At 39.8% G+C, this 22,479-nt stretch overlaps 1 protein-coding gene across 2 annotated transcripts in view; it reads right to left on the minus strand.

Moving 5' to 3' along the window:
* The window catches only part of LOC103025397 (transcription initiation factor TFIID subunit 4), a 152,224-nt gene that overhangs the window by 66,081 nt on the left and 63,664 nt on the right, over positions 1–22,479 (minus strand). For both annotated transcript variants that reach the window (XM_022679898.2, XM_022679897.2), the window contains 2 exons: positions 22,331–22,456; positions 14,191–14,247 (listed from right to left, as the gene is read on the minus strand). In XM_022679898.2, coding sequence (XP_022535619.2) covers positions 14,191–14,247; positions 22,331–22,456 — 183 coding nt within the window. The remainder of the gene's footprint in view (positions 1–14,190; positions 14,248–22,330; positions 22,457–22,479) is intronic.

The raw sequence follows: 22,479 nt of genomic DNA on the forward strand, positions 1-22,479 counted from the left end.
TAAAGAGAGTTCAAAAGATTCCTTACTAAAATCACCCACCAGATTCATCCATTCATAAAAGAGATTGCACCTCAATAAACATATTAATAGTAATCTTTAGCATGCTCAAGACATTTGTATCATTTGCACGGTATTTGATTGATATTTTAAACACATTTTAAGGGTTTTTAAAATGTTGGAAAAGGTTATAACACCATCTTTTAAGAGTTTGAACTCCATTCTACAGTCAGACAGATTACTGTGTACAAATGAAGATAATTAAAGACCATTGTTACCCTCCCCAGGAGTGATCGACCAACAAAGATCACCCCAAGAGCAAGACATTTAACAGTCAGCGAGATCACAAAGTATTTCAGGGTAACTTCAAAGCAACTGAAGGCCTCACTCACACTGGCTAATATTAACATTCATAAGCATAAGTCCACCATCAGGAGCACACATTGATGTATGTTGTAAAATTAAAGAAGGGTTCCAAAACTCATCACATAGTGTTACTAATTTTAACGTTAGAGTTCTAGGGTTAATCAGTAATCCATGCATGTGCACAATGTGTCCTATATTTAGTACACATGGTACGATTTCTGAACTGCTCTTTCAGTCACAGTCTGGTAAAAATCAGAAAAACTGAAGGTTCTGAGATGCTAAGAACAATACCAAAGGATGGGTCAAAGGTTCATGTCAGTGCTCTTTAATCTCGCTGCAGTTTGTTGGGTTTCTGTGCTTAACAAGTGATGTCTCTTTCAACAAGATATCAGCGTAAAAAAAACTGTCACCAAAAACCACAACATACCCCCATCTCACAGTTCACACACCCACCCGCAATCCCTCCCCTATGATGCAAAGACTCTGTAAGAGCATCTCCGCTGCTTGTGTGTGTGCGTGTGTGTGTGTGTGTGTGTGTCCGAGATCACTTCGTATAAACAGCCGTGCAGGGAAAAGCTGAGTTCTGTTAACAAAGCTGGTCAGACATGTCTGTCTCTATCAGGCTGCACCTCATAACAAAAGCCCCCATCCCTCCGGGGCAGCCCCCCGGACCACCATCCGCTTAGAGACAGATGTCTGTGCTTGAGCGGAACATTTCGGGTGGGCTTTGGGGAGGGGTGACGGGGTTGTGTGGGGCTGTCAGGAAGGTAGAAATCTGTGACCTCACAGCAATTTGATTATTGTAATTGATAAAATAAAAAATAATAATTATTAGATATACACTATACTGTACAGCCAAGTATTTGTGCCCACTTTTGCCATATTTTTCGCACTATAAATCCTTTAATTTTCCCAAAAATCGTCAGCGCGTCTTATAATCCGGTGCACCTTATGTATGAATTGTACCAGTCAGGTTGTAAAGTAGCACCCTGCTGTAAAACCACCCTGCTGAAGTACAGAGTTTTATAATAGTTTTAGTTTAATTTTCCATTCAAAGGTGCGTATTATCGGACTGTAGCACTGCTGAAGCAGCAGTAGCATTACCCGCTAACCGCACTAAGCGCTAGCTTCTTCGCAGTTCAGAGGTGAGTATTATCAGCTGCAAACTCAGGCTAGCACTGCTGGAGCAGCATCAGCATTAGTCACTAACCACGCTAAGCGCTAGCTTCTTCGCGGTTCAGAGGTGAGTACTATCTGCCTGTAGCCTGCTGCTAACTCAGGCTTGCACTGCTGGAGCAGCATCAGCATTAGTCACTAACCACGCTAAGCGCTAGCTTCTTCGCGGTTCAGAGGTGAGTACTATCTGCCTGTAGCCTGCTGCTAACTCAGGCTTGCACTGCTGGAGCAGCATCAGCATTAGTCACTAACAACGCTAAGCGCAAGCTCTTTTGCCATTCAGAGGCGAGTATATCTGACTATAGCCAGCTGCTAACCCCAGCTAGCACTGCTGGAGCAGCGTTAGCATTAGCCGCTAAACTGTAGCCTAATACCGCCCAGGCTTACCGGAACACTCAGGGTTTCTCAGTGCAGCGATGTCGGGTTGCATTTACTAGCATTAGCCGCTAATGCTAATGCTGCTGCACCCAGCCTTGGTGGAAATCTGGAAATCTAATTTTACTGTAAATAAACAGAAGAGCTTTACTCACCCAAATAAACAGTTTTTAGAAGAGAAATCTGTGTAGATTAACATCCAGCGCTCGTTAAAAACGTTTTTTTTAAGAATTACAGTTTTGCTTACTTAGCCTGACTTTACTTAAATTTAGTTACCCCACCCCAACACCCAGTGATAAGATCTGCTGAATTTAGAAGGAAAACATGGTGACACCCCTGTTCCTTACTAGTGTCCAATAATGCACCTTATAATCCGGTGCGCCTTTATGTATGAAAATAGAGCAGAAAATAGCTGTTCATTTATAGTGCGTCTTATAATCCAGTGTGAATTTTAGTGCGAAAAATATGGAAAATGCATTCACCTACACATATTTGCACTCAGTGTTATCACATATGTGCACATAAACCTTGACTAGTCCCTGTGAGGAAGTATTGCCAAAAGAATAGGACTCTCTGTAACAAATGAACCTATTGTCTGATTAAATACTACAACACATACGATGTATTTAAATGGAGCTTACCCAATCGGATTTCAGAACCGCTCTGTATTCTAAATCTGTTTTGTAATAGCTGTTCAGGGAGTGTGTTATGTAAATGTTACATTATATAAGCATCAGATAATACTGGATGATTTTATCCTTACTGTAGCATCAAATGGACAGAAGTATCGAGACACTTCTTCATTCTTTGTTTCTTCCAAAATCAGGAGTATTAAATAGAGTTCATGCTGCTTTTGTTGGGGTAACTGTCTTCACTGTTCAGAGAAGGCTTTATATAATATTAGTGCATCTCAAAATATGTGAAACTCGTATACTATGTAGACGTGTTACACAGAGTAATCTATTTTAAGTGTTTTTTCTTTTATTGTTGATGATTTTGGCTTACAGCCAATGAAAACCCAAAAATCAGTGTTCAAGAAAATTAGAATATTACATAAGACCAATTGGTACTTTTGGCAGTGTGGGCAGTGTGCCAAGTTCTGCTGGAAAATGAAATCTTACAGCACTTCATGCTATCCTCTGCTGACCACTTTTATGGAAATGTGGATTTCATTTTCTAGCAGGATTTGGCACACTGCCCACACTCATCAACAATAAAAGAAATTAAACACATAGGAAACACTGAAACAAGTTTATTTTAATAGAACAATGCCAAATAACTCCACATTAAAGAGGATTTAAACTTTATTTAAACTCTGTAAAAAACAGTATGGCAGGGATTGGGCAGTGTATTATTAATAATTCGGTGTGATATAACTTTCTGTGAGCTAACTTAGAGGCTCTCAGCTCTCCAGACACCTGATTCGATTCTCCACCTGTATTTATTATCCATCTGTATTTCCCCAGATTCAGAACATTTCACATAAAAGCACACTGACTGATTTTGATTACATCTAAAATTCAGCTGGAATTCCTCTTTAAGAAAGCAGATGTGTGAAACTCATATGGAAGTAGTGAAGTCAACAGATCCAGTACTGGGCAGACGCACTGGGCTTCACCTGCACTGCAGCTAACAGAGTAAATCATGTCACCTATTGGGTTCAGGAGCCTCGACCTCACAGCAAAGAAACGCCTACTCGGACCCAGCGGCTGGACCTGAAATCAACCCTTCCTTATGAAGAGAAGACTTTCTTTGGAAGGATGGCTTTGTAGAGGTTTGGGCAGTCGGGTCCTGCGGTTCAGGCCGGCACCCAATTACCCACGATCCCTTGCAGCTTTCCTTTGAGCCGGGACCATTAGGGCCCTCCATTCATATTCATAGGAACGCTATTTGCAGAAATTAAGCGTACGAAACCGCGCGAAGCGGCACGCGACCTTGTTTAACGCCCTTCTTTAATTACCTAAATGAATAAGGCATCGGCAGTGAAAACAGTGAAACGGTGTTAGCTTTAGAGGAAACTGCGCTTTAAAAGAAAAGAAACGAGGCTAACGTAGCTACGAGAAAAGCAGCGGGCTCTCTCTCATAAGCATATTCAATACAAGCGCCATCAGGGCGCTCCTGAGAAAAAGGAGTCGATCATTAAAAATGATGCTTATCTAAGGAGAAAATTTCCATCCTTTTGCTTTTGTTTCACGACGCTATGCCATGCTTGGGCAAGCACTCTTCTCCTTTCCTTTCCTTTCCTCTCTCTCTCTCTCTTTTGCTCTCTCTCATTCTGTCCTCTGTAAGTGAACTTGGAGTCAAAACGTCACCTGCTATTGATCAGGCCTGATTTGCATGTGAGGAAGAAGAGAGGAGGGAAAAAAAGAAGAGAGAAGAGGCGAACTTGCACGGTAAGAGAACGACACCGATGATTTATTCATTTGCAAATCAAAAACGAGGGGAAAAGGTAGATGAGAGGGAGAATCTTCAGAGAGGGAGACTCTAGGCAAGGGAGATAGGGCTCGCTTGCTCTCTTCCTTTCTCTCGTTCCCTCCCTCTCTCTCTCCCTCTCTCTCACTCTCTCTCTCTCTCTCTCTCTCTCTGCACCCTCAGGCCGGTGATGTGCAAGTCCCTCTAATTAACAAGGTGAATCATACTGCCGCTCTCTAATTAGCCAACATGACAATCTAATGGAAACATGCGGGCAAAGCTGGCACACTTGAAGCCTCCTCACAAATGCCTCGCTTTCCTTCTTTCTTTCTCTCACTCTCTCTCTCTTTTTCTGCACATTCACAACCTCCCCCCAACCCCTCGCCCCCATGGCAAATGACACTTCCTTGGAGAAAGCGAGAGAAAGAAGAGAAAAAGAGAGAGCAAAGCTGAGTGAAATAGTGGTTAAACTTCAACGTTTAAAGGCCAGGTGGAGAAGGTCAAGAGCCAGTGAAAAACTCACTGGACAGGCCAGTTTCCTCCCTTTCCACACTCATTCTTGCTTTTCTCCAGAGTGTAATTGAAATGTGTCCTCCTCCACCCCCGTATCTCTCTCTCTCTCATTCTCTGCCATCAGCGTAACTCCTCGTACCCAATTCCCCTGACGTCAGCGTCCCAAGGAGTGCTGCCGCTGCTGAACACAAAGAGAAAGGCCTCCTACAGGCTCTAACATACTTACACACACACACACACATACACACACACACAGGCCTTTCGCTGGAGAGACTCCTCGCCATCTCGCTCGCAGGCACAAAAAAAAGAGAAAAAAAATCTCCTTTCTTGTTGTTCTCCCTCTCATTATGGTACTTTGTAATATTCGAAAACACACAGGAACACCAAAGGTATTTTTAAAAGCTCTGTTCCTTTTCTCTCTCTCTCTCTCTCTCGTTTGCGACATGACTCCAGGATAAGTAAGGAAAGAAACTCCCGACAACAAAGTGGCCAAACAAAGAAGAACAACCAAATCCCTCCTAGCGCAGGACGGACTGTTTAGCTTGTGCGATTTCTTTGTGTCTAATCCAATAAAATTAGCTTTGGTCTACTTAAAAATGTATGTATGACTGATGCAACGCATTATGAATTGCACTGTAGAGTGAACGACAGCTCGCTCTCCGTTAAACATGTAAAAGAAAAACATTTTAACTGAAATTTATGGACTTTTAATGGAAAATTAATGGACATCCTTGTGCAGAGTTACCTTTAATACAATTAAATAGTTTCAGGACCAGCATTTTAGGACATCAGTTTAGGGCCGATACATCAGTTTGAGCCCAGTATATTAGCTTTCGGATAAAAAAAATGTGTCATGTTGCAATGTTTTGATTCTTGACACAAAGAGAAGTAGATACACAGCGCTGTCTCTGTGTCTGTGTGAGTGACAGGCTGCTGCTGCCTGAGAAGCGTGAGGGGGAGGGGGGCGCGATGGAAAGGGGGGGCAGGACTAAACACGAGGTAACCGCATGGCCTCCATTCACATGGTTGGGCATGTGCTCGTAAACGCACGTGTGGAAAGCTGTGTACCTCAGTTCAGCACAGTTTTGTAGCGCAGATATTTCCAGTTACAGCTGAATTCACGCTTTTACTCCAAGAAAAACGCTCCTTATTACATTTTACAAAGCCTTTTAAATGCCTGATTAAAGGGCCGATTATTGTTGTTTTGAGTGCCCTGCGCTGACCCAGCTGGCTGGTGACGTCATGAGCCCAGCATTGTTTAATATCGCAATATATATATATATATAGTCGGAAAAAGAACATTTGCAATGTAATTTTTTTCCAATATCGTGCAGCCCCAATCTCCACTCAGACAGAGACTTGAACCCAAGGACAGAGTGCTGGCAGGTGAAGGACTGTGGTTCATGACACCTTTTACACCTGCAAAGTAGATTTCAAAGCCCCCTTAGACCCTGTTTACACCTGGACACTTAAACTGACTAGTTCCTGGGATGTATCTTGATAAGACTGTAGCCACATGCATTGTAGTCTCTGGTTAATGTGTCTCTGTTTAGTCTAACTAATAATTAAACACATTAATTCCTTTGACTGTCTTAATCTCCATGTATAATCCCAAGTTTATACAGTCACTATAAAAACCCTAACCCTAGTCTACCATATGCACACACACACATTTATCTAATTGGAAGCACACAAGGTTGAGCAGGGCAGGGGCAAAACGCAGGGAAGCATAGTTCAAGACATTTCATGCAATTCTGGTGTGCAAACGAGGCAGAGAGAGAGAGAGAAAGAGAAAGAGAGAGAAAAAAAAGAGAGAGAGGAACTCAGATGGCCTGAGGTGGAAAAATATTTGAGGAAAATTATTCTAACAAAAAGTTAAAGAGATTCCCATTGGACAGCTCTCAGTTCCACATGAGCGTGGAAAGCACTCAGAGCGAAAAAGTGGAGCATCGCTACAAGGACATAGAGCTGCCCTGAGGGGCTGGATGCTGAGAGAGAGAGAGAGAGGTACAGACAAAAAGAGATGGATAAAGAAGGAGAGAAAGAGAGAGTGATCCTGAAGTCCAAGGATGAGGTGAAATGGACTTCTGTACTTACTTACATACACTTAAATTGTTTAAACCTAAGAAGTGTTTTTGTTTATTTCAAACCCACTGACATGCTGTTTGTCACAGGACAGCAAGTAGTATCTTGTCCCATAATTTTTGCCATGTCTCACGCAAGCTAAATAACCTGAGCACTGACCTGTGGTAACCTTCACTTGGGATTAAGGAAGGTTAAATGCCCAAACAACTTCAGAAATGGAATGTGTGGGCAGTTTGCCAAATCCTGCTGGAAAATGAAATCTGTATCTCCATAAAAGTTGTCAGTAGCAGAGGGAAGAAGCATGAAGTGCTGTAAGAGTCTGTGGGAAAACAAAACTGCACTGACTTTAGACTTGATAATAAAACACAGTGGATCAACACCAGCAGATGACATGTCTCTCCAAACCATCACTGATTGGTGGAAACTTCAAACTAGACCTCAAGCAGTTTGGACTGTGTGTCTCTCCACTCTTCCTCCAGACTCTGCTCCCTTGATTTATAAATGAAATGTAAAATTTACTGATGATCAGTGATGGATTGGAGAGACACGTCATCTGCTGGTGTTGTTTATGGACTTGTTTTCTTTGCATTATTTGGGGTCTGAAAGCTCTGCATCTTTTTTGTTATTTCAGTTATTTCTTATTTTCTGCAAATAAATGCTGTAAATGACAATATTTATTTTTGGAATTTGGGAGAAATATTTTCCGTATACTTATAAATAGCAAAATCAAAGAAACTGATTCAGAAACTGAAGTGGTCTCTTCATTTTTTTCAGAGCTGTATAGTACCAGTCTTTCTTTAATTTATTTGCTACATTGTAGATTAATATTAAAGACATTAAAACAATGAAGAGACACATAGGGAATTCTGTAGTAAACAGTAAAAAACGTGTTTATCCTCCACAATAATCCCCTGATCTTAACCTGATGAACTGAGATGATGATTTGAGGTGATTTGGGATGAGCTGGAGCTTCACAGCATGAAGAAAAAACAGCAACTATTGTTCACTACCTCCAGAAACTCCTTCAAGACACTAAGAAAACTATTCCAGGTGATTCTCCCTCATGAAGACACTGAGATTAAAATACCAAGAGTCTACAGATCTGTCTTCAAAGATAAATGTGCTACTTTGAAGAATCCAAGAGTATACAATATATTCTGGTTTGTTTAGAAATTCAACATATTTGCATGTGTTCCTGTAGAGCTTTAATATCTTCAATATAAAAAAAAGTAATAAAAAAGGAAAAACACATTGAATTTTAAATTTTTCAGTGCAATGCTGGGATTGGGGTTTGCTTTCACTCTTTTAAAGTTTGCCGATCTTTAGCGCTGTTTGTTTGTGCTGTGCTAGGCTAGGCTAAAGCTAACTTTGGCCGTGGCACTGCGGCCAGTAGCCGGAGTGCACCTGGAGGGGGTTGGGATAAAAGGTGGCCGATGACCCAGGTGGTCAGGACAGAGGCTACTCTCCTCTCTCTCGTCCTGTAGCCTGCAGACCAGGCCAGTCATGATGAATCTGTGGCCTCAGAGAGTCTGCGCATTCTGACACGGTGATATATCTGCCAGGGCACACAGTGCGCGCTCTCTCTCTCTCTCTCTCTGTCTCTCTCTCTGCCCATCTCTTTAGCTATTTTGTTTATTTATTTATTTTGACTTTGCCTCTCTCGTTCTCTCCTGCACATTTACTTTCATCCTTCCTTTCTGTCTCTCTCTTTCTTTCTTTCTTTCTTTTGCACCCTCTCTTTTTGCACCCTCTCTCTCTCTCTCTGTCTTTACTTGCTACGAGGGGTCCTGATGATGATAAGGGCGGGGTTGTTCCTGTGTCCTGTAGCTGTAGCAGTAACTCTCTCTCTCTCTCTTTCTCTATCTCTCTCTCTCTCTCTTACACACATATACACACACACACACAAACACACACACCCATCAGACTCTGTGTTGGCCATTGATTTTCACTTAGGGCATTTTAAAAATAGTCCCTCTGACCGCCGGGCCTTGCCGTAGATGGTGGAAATAGACCCCCTTTCCTTGTGTGTGTGTGTGTGTGTGTTATTGTTTGGGATACACGCAGGAGGCAGAAAGAAGAACAGAATGTCGGTGAAGGACAGAAACTGATGGATAACACCAGAGAAGCCCTGATAGCACAAAGCTCAGATAACACACTAAACACACCCCATATTAACCTATTCACCTACTGACCACTAGGTCATGATCATGAAATGTCAAAATACAACCCAAAAGAAGTCAACAGCTCAAACAAATTAAATAAGTAAAGACAAAGGTGTGTTTAAACCCCAGACCAGACATTTTTGCTTTCTTCTGTTTACAGGAACAAGTGTGAAAAAGTAGATCAGATTCTTCTGCTGAGAAGCATTGGTCACGTCCAGGTAGCTGCGCCCCTGAAATAGCAATCCGGCAAAGTCAGAGCACACCTGGCTCTTAAAGACGTTACGTCTAAAACACCCATGAATAAGAGAATTAGTACATTCTTATAGATTGCTAAAATAGGGCCCTAAAATTATTGGAATAGGGCATTATTGTAATTATGGGCATTAAAGGATTTATTGTGGAATTATTAAGCAATAATACAATAATATTATAAACAGATTCTATTCTAAAAATTAGCACAACATTTGTATTTTTCACAATTCAAAAGACGCTTAGGCCCCTATAATCACCACTCTTTTTTTTTTCTCCCCATTTTCTCCCCAATTTACACGGCCGATTACCCAACCCCCTCATTAGCACTCTCCCTATCACTAGTGATGCCCCAACACCAGTATGGTGAAGACTAACCCCAGCACATGTCTCCTCCCATACATGTGAAGTCAGACACCGCCTCTTGCAGATGTAGCACTGCCGAGTATCATTACAGCATGCTCGGTTCTGATACATCAGCTCACATACATTAGCCTTGTGTTGCAGACATCACCCTTTAGAGTGATGAGGGGAGAGAGCATGATCTACCCACCCAGAGAGAGCAAGCAAGTAACAATTTTTAAACATATTTTTGGACTAAACAAACCCCCTTAATGAGGATTTGGGCTTATATGAATTTCATCCATCCCATCTAATTAATAAATTCACCTAAATGAAGGTGTAGCCTTTCTGACACAAAAAGCCATAGTGATGGAGTGATGGAGCTCCACTTACTGACAGAGATGTCAAGTAAATACTTTGTTACTTTACTACTTACATTTACAAACAATTATCTGAACTTTCTACTACTTACATCTCGTTAAGATCTAACAGTGCTAGGAACAGCATGGCAGTTTGTTCCTGTGTTATTTGTGCAAATATCACATCAGTGTTATATGCTTTATGCTTTGCACAGTAATTCAGAACTTAGGAACAAATAGTTAGAATTGGTCTATGTAACACCTTCAGGGAAGTACAACTGAGAAAGGTTTACACTAGTGAAAAATAAAAATCGGGGTGGATTTTTACTTTCTGCACCTGGACTACCCACCTCTGTGTTTACATAGGATCTCCGGTGGATTTTGCACTTAGCTGGGCATTATGCATGTTGTAAAGTAACATATGACATTACAAAGACTTATTAGTGTAAAAACGTCTTAATTTTAAAATGTTTCTAACTGTTGTTTGTGTCGCTGGTGAGGAGAGGAGATATGTTTGAAATTAGAATACTCATGAGCAAGAGCCGAAATCCTCTCGTCCTATTTCATTCATTCATTTTCAATGGGAATATATGCAGCTGAAACAGGGAACAGCCTAGTGCATCCCAAATGTATCAAATTTATCGGAACATTATAGTTATTTTGGCTTTTAGAAAAATGTGTTTTGGGGAGGGGGGTAGTGCACTACAGGATTCCGTGGATCTGCCTAAAATTTTGTCCTTAATGGCATTTTTCTCTGCTTGCATTACTTTTACTTTTATACTTTAAGTAGTTTTAAAATGAGTACTTTTACACTTTTACGAGAGTAAAAAGCTTTGAGTTGATACTTCAACTTTTACAGAACTATTTTAAACCCTAATATCTATACTTTTAGCTACAGAGTAATGAATGTGAATACTTTTTAACACTTTACTCACTGACACTTTTGAGGTTAAATGCTATTCAATCCAGAAGTGTAGATAGTGTTTCTGAAGCAAATCGGAAAAAAAACTACGTAATAACCTTATTTTAGAGGAAACTTGTGTACAGCTTGTACTGCTGGGGTCACTGTCCTACCTGCTCCTCACACTAACTCACTGCTCTTCTCTCAAACTCCACACACGTCTCCACACACACTCTGTGTCTGAGTGTGACGTCCCGCCTGTTTGAGTCTGTCTGAGTGGTTTTCGGTAATAAAGCTCACTCTCACACTCCATCTCTCTGTAAACCCCCCCACCCACCCCCCCCACACACACACACCAACCCATCCTCTTCTAGTAGAGTGAAGCCAGCGGCCGTCAGCCTCATTAATCCTGATGAAAATTTGGGCAGATGTGCGAGGCTCGTCCATGACACAAACAGCAGCTCTGTCCCCTGCAGCCAATCAGGTGATGAAAACCAGAAACGAAGAGCGCACAGAGAAACGACCGCCATTACACTCCCACAGTGTGTGTGTGTGCGTGTGTGTGTGTGTGTGAGTGTGAGAGAGAGAGAGAGAGAGAGAGAGAGAGAGAGAGAGGCCACTCCTGTTCGCTAAGAACATTAAATAAAAGTGCAATTTCAGCAAGACCTTTTTAAAATTCAGATTGAAAATGAGTGTAAGTGTGTTTGCAGCAGAGGAATATGGGTATGTGTGTGTGTGTGTGTGTGTGTGTGTGCCAATTTGGAGAGTGTTATACAGTCTGTATGTGTGTAGTTAATCTAAACTTTTTGCCAGAGTCACAACTAGTCTGTTGACAAGAACAGTTTTAGCCAAACACCACCAGTTACAATCACTGCACTGTCCACTGTGGGTGATAATGCCTACTATTACATTTTCAGTACACAGGTGACACTGTGGATAGAGGGATTTAAGGGTGTTTTCACACCTGTAGTTTGTTTCTCTGGTCTGAAACAGATGAGTTTGTTCACTTGGAGAATTTTCAACATTTCAACACAGGCAAAAACCTAAACGCCCCAAAATGCACCGCCAACAAACCAAACTAGCACCCTGTCTCCTCTGATCGGTGCAAGAGAAAGAAGGTAAATATAGCAAGAAGATCCCATGTTCCTGACCAGCACATATATTTATCTGAATATATTTATGTGAGGTGAAAACAGCTTTGTTCATAGCTGTGGTAAATATCTTCACACTTCCTGGATCTATTTCCTCTACTATGGACAGCATTACCCAGAATCCCACTCCCTCTCACACCACAGTCACATGCCCCTTTTCAACCAACCATGGACAGCTCCCACGCTCAAAGTCACCTGACGTTGAAATCCCCTGCAGCTGTGACTGATTAGTTCCTCCTTTCACCTGTGGGCCTGTTTGTCTCATTTGCCCTTTGCTAGGCTATGTGGTTGTTTTTGCTGTATGTGTTTTTGACCACTCTTTTGAATTACCCTTTAAATATTAAACCTGTTTGCTGGTTTTACATCTGCAAGCGTCTGGTTTGTCCTGAGAGCGTGACAGTATCTGAGTAATAAATCAGATTAAACTGCAACTGACCAGCCGTTTAGATCAAACCTGAGCTAAGTATATACTGTATGATAGTTGGGTCGGAACCGCTCTGGAGTTTGTTTGGAACCAGACCAAGACAACCAACTCTCACAGGTCTTGATTGCTGTTATCACACCTGCTGAAATTAACCACACCTAGATTGCAGCAAACTGGACCAAATAATGATGATGCGAACAGCCTAAATGCAGGCACACCTTCAAAAAAGGCCTTACCATGTGCACGCTGGCCAATGCTCACCCTCACTCACTATATACAGCCCTGGAAAAAATACCACTTAAAAATGAGGAGTTTCTTTGATGTTACCAAACTGAAAACCTCTGGAATATAATCAAGAGGAAGATGGATGATCACAAGCCATCAAACCAAGCTGAACTGCCTGATTTTTTGCACCAGGAGTAAAGGCATAAAGTTATCCAAAAGCAGTGTGTAAGACTGGTGGAGGAGAACATGCAAAGTCGCATGAAAACTGTAATTAAAAACCAGGGTAATTCCACCAAATATTGATTTCTGAACTCTTAAAACTTTATGAATATAAACTGAATCTTTTTTTTTTGTTTTTTCAGAAATTTTTCATTTCCTGCAAATAAATGCTCTTAATTAAAAAGAAAAACATTTTTGGGGAATTTGGGAGAAAGGTTGTCCATAGTTTATAGAATAAAACAACAATGTTCATTTTACTCAAACATAAACCTATAAATAGCAAAATCAGAAAAACAGATTCAGAAACTGAAGTTGTCATCTGTGTCTTTAAGACTGTAACTTTTATCACATTCTCTGCATAGTTATTATACTTTACTGGTGTCTTAGTTATTTTTAGGTTATACGCATGTTAAAGAGGTTAATGGAGCAGTATCTTAAATACAAACTATTGTGGACTATTTATTTTCATCAATTAATTATGACGCCGCGTACCAGTGGTTAGGTTATGGAGGGTAGCAGTTTAAAAGATAGAAGGAAAAAATCCTGGGAACTCCAACATGACAGCGATTACGTGTTTTGTCAAAAACAACAAACAAAGCAGCGACGAAGAAAATATACGAATAGAGATATATCAGTACATTGTGTGTGCTCTCTTTTGCCTAAAACTAGAAAAATAATAAGTAGGCCTGTTGGTCCACAGCACATCACCAGCTCCACTGGGACCAGCAGAAGTTTTTAATTGGCTGTATAAAAACAATAGAATAAAAAAACTGAAAACCTATAACTAAGCAGATTTGAGTCGTATTTTGGATCTCTCCTCTAATGGTGTTTTGCACTGAAACATAAGGGCATCCGAAAAAGATGCTGGGGACGCTTTGTGATGCAAATAGGATTGTCAAATTATCTGGTGAGAGGAAAAAGACTCGAACTGCACCTTCAATCAGCGCCCCAATTTAACTCTTAAAAAAAAAAAAAAAGCCCCGCAATTAATAATAAGGCTCGCTCGGCCAGATTTCAAGCAGGAAAAGTGGTAAAGAGAGAGAGAGAGAGAGACAGAGAAATAGAGAGAGAGAGACCAATCCATGAACATCAATCAGTGAAAATAATTCTTCCAACTTTTCTTTTTTTTTTTTTAGAGTCAGACTTTAAATGGCATTACATATGTAGCACTGCATGAAAAATTAATCTGGCGATGCCTTGAAATGTCAGGGGTAATGATCGGCACTGCTCTCACCTCTTTTGCCTTCTGCTTCAAACGAGCCTGCTCTGGGTCCTCCTGCCTCGAGCGACTCTGTGTGTGAGAGAGAGAGAGAGAGAGAGAGAGAGAGAGGAGACAAAATAGGGAAAATAGACAGAAAGAAAGAGAAAAGGGATAAGAGGTAGGGAATCGAAAAATGAAAGAGGAAAAGAAAATGAATGGAGAAAGAGAGATACAGAAAGAGAGAGAGACAAGTGATGATAAAAGAGAGAAAGAAAAAGAGGCAGAGAAAGAGAGAGAGAAAGAGAGAGAGAGAAGAGAAAAAAGAGAGGTTAACAGCTGTAGCACTCCATTCCTCCATAGAGGTGTGTACTAAAATAGAGCTGAATGGGGCCACAGACGAGGTGTCAAGGACAGTGTGTGTGTGTGTGTGTGTGTGTGTGTGTGTGTGTGTGTGTGTGATGGTGAGATTGCAGGGCCGCAGGCACTGGCCTCCAACCCTGCTCTGAATCTGCCCGTAACTACACCGCAGAGGGCTGATTCTAATCAAAAGATGATATTAAGAATTCTGTGGCTCACACACAAAGGTCCAAAACAGCCCCCCCACCCCCTCATCTCCCCCCCCGACTCACCCCACATACACACACACACACACACAGTGGAATTCTTTTGTTCTGTACGAGGTGAGCTGATGGAGTTGGCTGGTGTGTATGTGAAGCAGGGTGAAGTTCTAGTGGAGCTGGATTAATTTTACTGGAGAGCTATTCCAACTGACCTCTCTAAACTCCGCCTACAAACAGGCTCTTCCACACTTTAGCTACTGTTTCTAGCATCTTTACACTCTCCTATCTACTTCAATCTACTGCCAAATTATGAGGTCAGACTGAGTTTAACTCAATTTACAGAGACAATTCTACAGTATAGAAGTAAAATTGTAGAGTGCTTCTAATCCAGCTTCTAAAAGTGGAAAGTGTGTTTTAAGTGTGTGCAGTCGATGAGTCTGCCAATAACAATTCTACAGTGATTTTTTAAATCCAGTATGGATTGCCAGTATGTGTAGATTTAACAGTCTAGTGACGTTATTTAAATCCAGTATGAATCTGCAATGTATGCAATTTGAGTGTACAGAGTTCAGTATGAATGTTCAGTACATGCAGTTTTTAACAGTCCAACACCAATCACTGGGGATTGTTTTTAATCCAGTATGAATGTGAAGTGTTGTAGATTGTCCTTTCTAAGAACCATAATTCTACAGTGATTTTAATCCAGTATGAATATAAAATATGTCTAGATTTTTAATCATTCCGAAGTGATTTTAATCTATTAAAAATCTGCAATGTGTTTAAAGGGTGTTTTCAAAGTCCTACAGTGATTTTTGTATCTAGTATGTATCTGCACTACATGTAGATATAACAGTTTGCTAAAGTAATTTAAAATATTTTTTTTCTAAATGTATATCCTATTTTTTCAATCACACTACACAGCTATGCAGCTACTCGACTGTATACCCACAATCATTGTAATGCCCCAACACCAGGAGGGTGAAGACTAGCACATATACATATAAAGTCAGCTACTGCCTTCTTTTTGAGCTGCCGAGTATCCAGCACACTCGGAGGAAAGCGCAGCGACTCAGTTCCGATACATCAGCTCACAGACGCCTCGTGCTGATCGACATCACCCTTAAAAATGATGAGGAAAGAGCACCATCTACCCACCCAGAAAGAGAGCAAGACCAACTGTGCTTCTTCCAGGCTCTGGCAGCTGATAGCAAGCTGCATGACCAGGATTCGTACCAGTGATCTCATGATGATTCAATTCAATTCAATTCAATTTTATTTATATAGCGCTTTTTACAACAAAGGTTGTCACAAAGCCGCTTTACAGGAAAAACAGGTCCACGCCTCTTATGAGCAGCACCACAGAGATGCCAATTTTATGGTGACACAGTGGCAAGGAAATAGTTGATGATAGTGATGATAGTGGCAGCATTTTAGATTCCTGGACCGCTCGGCACCCCAAAGTTTGTAGATTTTAAAGATCAACACAAATAACTGTGAATTGCTTTTAATCCACTAGGAATGTGTAGTGTGTGTAGATTTTCCAGTCTAAGAATAATAATTCTTACATTATTTTATTTCTAATTTTTTTCCTCATTTCCTCCCCAATTTACATGGCCAATTACCCAACCCACTCATTAGGACCCCCCCCCCCCCCACTAGTGATGTCCCAACACACCAGGAGGGTGAAGACTAGAACATGCCTCCTCCGACACATGTGAAGTCAGATGCAGCATTGCCGAGTAGCATCACAGCACACAGGTAAAACGCAGCGACTCAGTTCTGATACATCAGCTCACAGACGCAGTCTTGTGCTGATTGACATCACCCTAGAAGTGATGAGGGGAAAGAGCCCCATCTACCAAACCAAAGAGAGCAAGGCCAATTGTGCTCTCTCAGGGCTCTGGCTACTGATAGCAAGCTGCATTGATGAGATTCGAACCAGTGATCTCCTGATCATAGTGACAGCGCCTCAGGCTGCTGGACCACTCGGCACTCCATAGTTTGTAGATTTTAAACACCAACATATATAACCGTGGATTGCTTTTAAACCAGTATGAATCTGCAATGAAAGCAGACTGACTGCAAAGTCAAATTTTATATTAGTGTGAATATTGTGTGTCTGTGTGTCTTCCCACTTTTATATGGGTAAACTAAATTAAGCCAAACTAGTGTTGATCATTGTCTCAATGCAAATATAATATTATAATATCGGTCATCAATAAAATAAATATTTCAGCCTGTGCTTTGGTACTTGTGAATCTTCTGACTCGAGGATGTCTGCTGTCTGTCTCCAAAACAGCATGTTGCATCTCTCTCTCTCTGTCTCTCTCTCTCTCTCTTCTCCAGAGTAAAATCCTCCCGCCTGTCTCTGTCTAAAGCTGGCTGCCTGCCCAGTCTGCTCCCCCAGACACAACACACGTGTTCACACACAACCACTGCAATCAAAACATGCTTCACCCAACACATGATCCAGACATCACACACACACACACACACACACACACACACACACCCACCAGAGGAACTTCCAGTAAATCAACACTAGTTTTACTGTATATATAATGCTCATAATAAATACCTAAAAATCCTGCCCAAGTTTCTGCCTAAAACCTAAATCTTAAAACTACAGTAAAAGTTTCTCAGTCATCAGGCGATGAATTCATAAAGTAATAAATGACTAAAAATATTTGTCATGATCACTTCAGCCTAGAGCTGAGCGATATATAAAAAAAAAGAATTAATATTCTTCAAAAATCTAAATGATTTTTAATTACAATTTTTAGTGATGCATAAGCTATTGTATTTTTTAGATTTAATTTCAAAATTTGTATTATTTTTTTTGTTTATGAACTGTAAGCAGCCGTCCACATCAAAGAGTTCTTTACAGGTTTCTGACAAAAGCACAAGCCGTTCTATTGAGATTCTCTCTGATTCTATATGTAAAGATGTACAATCTTAAATATCCCATTTTAAAAATCACATTAAAACAGTAATTCCTTCAGCTTTTACAGCCATGAGGGCATCCTGTTCTATTTACCACCACTGTGAACCATTCTGACTCGGAAAGCTTGGTTTTACACTGTACTTTGTGTTTCATGATTTAATATGAAGTAATGTATATATAATTTTACATTTCTATATTGTTTAGAGTACAATATTAAGCTTGTAGGTAATAGCAATACACTTACTAGCAATTTTAATACTAAAACTATTTAATCCTGGATTGGAGAGTTTGCAAACCAGAGTTTGCAGCACATAAACAACAATATTCTACTTTCTGTAATTTCTTATAGGATAAATAAAGTGTAAATCAGGTATTTGTCAGCATAATATTTCTGCTCCCTGTGTTCAATTTTGCATATAAACGTTTAACATAGTTGACATTAATCAGTAAATAGACTCTACACTGCCGCAGCCAGTCTCTGCTGTATGAGAAGACATATATAAAGTAAAACAGAGACCCAGACTTGAGTAACAGTATTGTAAATACTTTATCGAAAAAGTGACCTGTAAAAGTTAAAGTGATTTTTTAGCAGAAGTACTGTTTTGTACTTAAGTATTGTAAGATGTTTTGTGTAAAATGTAGTACTGAAGTACTGAAAGTAAAAGTGCAGTACTGTGTAATAAGTGTAGTTTTTACAGAACGCAGTGGAAAGTTCTCAGAGCTAAAGGCAGAACAGGAGCAGTGAGATCTTGATTCACTCAATGATACGGAGCTTTATCAAACCCGGTGACAGTGCAGAGCATCTAATATGGGTTTGAGATGATTCTAAATTACACTTTTATAATTCTAATAAGTAATGATGCCGAACATAAACAAATATATACCAGAGTAAAAGTATTAAACTTATAGAAAATATGCAGTGAATTAAAAGTGTATCTACTTAAGTACAGTAGTGAGTAAAAATAATACTCCAGTAGATACTGATACAGTATTTTACTACTTAAGTACAGTAGTGGAGTAAAAATAATACTCCAGTAGATACAGATACAGTATTTTAGTACTTAAGTACAGTAGTGGAGTAAAAATAATTCTCCAGTAGATACAGATACAGTATTTTAGTACTTAAGTACAGTAGTGGAGTAAAAATAATACTTCAGTAGATACAGATACAGTATTTTAGTACTTAAGTACAGTAGTGGAGTAAAAATAATACTCAAGTAGATACAGATACAGTATTTTAGTACTTAAGTACAGTAGTAAAGTAGTTCTACTTTGTTACAATACAACTCTGTGTATGAATAATTCTTAATCACACTTGCTAGGGTATACAACTTTATAGGGTCTGTCTCTGTCCAGGAACAACACCCCCCCTCCTGCAGCCCAGTCTAGCCTGTTTATGATATTTTAAACACCCTGAGTTGCTATAAAAGACAAGACTCTCCTTACTCATCCTCTCACTTACACACACTCAGAGCGAGATAAAGAGAAAGGGAGCATGAGCAAAAGGAAGAGAGTGAGATAATGAGCAAAAGAGAGAGAGAGGGAGCAAGTGTGAAAAAGAGAGAGAGATTTAGCAGGCTCTGCTAATTGGCTTTAAATATATCAGGCAGTCCACGTACGTAGTGGTGGGTATCTGGGCTGAGAGCGCCGCGTTTGGCCCCTGGCCCTCCCGCCACTCCCCCAAGACTTGAGTCATATTTTTAATGGAGGATGAAGAGGGGAATTATTTTAGTGGGTTCATGTTTAAGAGGTCAAACTGAGCTGAGCTCCGAGAGCCAGAGAGCCAGAGAGAAGAAAGCAAGGACATAAAGAAAATGTGTGTGTGTGTGTATATGTGTGTGTGTGTGTGTACGGCCTAACCCACATATACTCATTCACTGTCTCGCTCTCTCACACACATGCTCAGATGGTGCCAACGGCACACCATGCATCGCCACTGTCACTGCTTTTAGTTGATGAGGGCTATTTTTGTGTTTTTCCCCCTTTAATAAAGTGGACAGTAGAGCAGAGCTACTGAATGAACTTGAGCCACAATAAGAGACACATTATTTCAACCCAACCCTTAATTATTTATAGACGGAACTTAAAATAATGCATACACAATAAGAAATATAGATTTATATAGTTTTAAGACACTGTAAAAAGTTATTTCACTCCTTCACTAGGAACTGTTGTTGCTGTTATTGATCATAAATTATTATTATGAAATTATATACTTCATATTGTTGTTATTAAACATAAATAAACATGAAAACAACATATTCAATATATAAAAGGAAAGATTGCACAAAAATCAATATCAATTCCGTATAAGTCTTTTTTATAAATCTTTACATATCATTTATTATTCACTAAAATATTCACTTAAATATCATAGTGTGTAAGTGTAGGGTTCTACCTATAAAACAGCAGTGAATGCTATAGTCCTCTTACAAAAACGAGCCATATATATTATTAATAAAGCTGGTTACTATGAACATACTAATACACTGTTTATGAAATCCAATTTTATGAAATTGTATGATTTGGTTTACTATAAAATAATACAAATAATGTACAAAGCAAAAGTTAATGTACTGCCTGTTTGTGTATAAAGGTTTTTCTTAATACACGAAATATGTCTGAATATGAATTGCGAGATGTTTATGAATGTGTAGTTCATTTTCATTTTTCCCAAAAATTGTATATAGGACAATTTTTGAATGTTAATTGTTTTTATTTTTTCCTTTTTTTTTTATAATGTAAGAATTCTGAAGAGTATCTTAATTTGTTATGTTGGACAGGCATAATTATAAGCATAATGCTTCTGCCTGTGCCTTTTCAGTCATTATTTTGCTGTTAATGTTTGTAGTGTTTTTGTATTATGTGATGACAAACTGGCTGAATAAAGAATCATCATCATCATCATCATCATCTTCAAAAAACTGATCTCATCTTCGTGCTATATCAGTTATTTCAATGCCGTATTATAAAACAACTAGTGGCAAAATCATCAGACAGTGAAAGTGGATTACGATCAATATTAAACACACTATAAAATAGTAATAATAAAAGGTCAAACAACAGTCTAGAGCTGTAGACAGTCCAGACTAATTAAACAGACCTTTATTCAGATAATCCGAAGGCTTTCCAAGACTTCTGGAGGCAAGAAATGCTCCTCAAATATATAAATAAATAAATACATGCAAAAGGGAAAGTTCTTTAAGGGATTTGTACTGAAGACAATGGATCCATACTCAAAGATTTATTTGCATGGTTAAAAAGATATTCAGTTTATATTTTCCCCAAGCCATTTCCTGAGGTAACACTTCATGATCAATTTACATACTGTTATCCTATGACATCTGCATGTCAGTGTAAAACTCTTTGAACAAAAATTTCCACCACAACGGTACTGTACTGAACCTCTTAGCTTTTAGTAGTTTCCCAGAGAGGAACTAAGCCTAGTCTTCAAAAATACACTGAGGAAAATAAGTATTTGAACAACCTGCGACTTTGCAAGTTCTCCCGCTTATAAATAATGGAGATTTTTCATCTTAGGTGTGCATCCACTGTGAGAGACATAATCTAAACCAAAATCTGGGAATCACAATGTATGATTTTTAAATAATTTAGTTGTGTTACTGCTGCAAATAAGTATTTGAACACCTGCAAAAATTCTGGCCCTCAAAGACCTGTTATTTCGCCTCTAAAAAGTGCACTTTCACGCTGCTTATTAGTCTAAATTACAGAGGTTGGACAATGAAACTGAAACACCCGGTTTTAGACCACAACTGATTTAACTGATTGTCTCGACGGACAGTTCTGGTGGAAACAGGAGAGTTGAGGTGCACATTGAATTCTGACGTGATTTGATCAGCCGTGGTTTTATGTTTTTGGATACAATCCGAGTTAGCACCCGAACATCCCTTTCAGACAGCTTCCTCTTACAGCGTCCACAGTTAATCCTGTTGGATGTGGTTGGTCCTTCTTGGTGGTATGCTGACATTACCCTGGATACCGTGGCTCTTGATGCATCACAAAGACTTGCTGTCTTGGTCACAGATGCGGCAGCAAGACGTGCACCAACAATGTTTCCTCAATGTCACCCATGTTGTGTGCATTGCAATATTTTGAGTAAAACTGTGCTCTTACTCTGCTAATTGAATCTTCACACTCTGCTCTTACTGGTGCAAAGTGCAATTAATGAAGATTGGCCACCAGGCTGCTCCAATTTAGCCATGAAACCTCCCACACTAAAATGACAGGTGTTTCAGTTTCATTGTCCAACCTCAGTAGAAGCACCTGTTTGAGGTCTTTAGCTGCATAAAACACATGTCCACCCCACACAATTAGTAAGACTCCAACTATTAACATTTAACAATTCATTAAGACCGAAGCATAATGTTTGGAACATGTGTATTGTATCATCCTCTTCATTATCAAAGTCTGCTTGAACTTTTTCATTACTTTTGACCTATCAAAGTAACTTGATGAGGCACAGGTCATGGCTTACATTAGCCCTTATTCTTCTACGCTGATGATAGTAATATAGGGACAGATATTTAGTGGGTGGAAATTTTGCTAATGGAAAAATGGGTGAAAAAAGATTTTTGAAGAGTGTTGAATAAACGTGTGCAGGCCTATAGTAAAGGAGGGGTTGTTCATGGGTTGTAGTGTAGAGGCTTACTTTAGCTGCTTTGAGGAGAATCTCCCTCTCCTGCTCGTCCTTCCTCTGTTTCTCCAGCCGTTCCAGCTGCTCAAAGAACTTCAGCTGAGAGCGAACGTCCGACGACTGCTCATACCACTCCTCATCCTGGAGAGAGAGAAAGAGAGAGA

This window comes from Astyanax mexicanus, chromosome 9 (assembly GCF_023375975.1).
Source record: "Astyanax mexicanus isolate ESR-SI-001 chromosome 9, AstMex3_surface, whole genome shotgun sequence".
NCBI lineage: Eukaryota > Metazoa > Chordata > Actinopteri > Characiformes > Acestrorhamphidae > Astyanax > Astyanax mexicanus.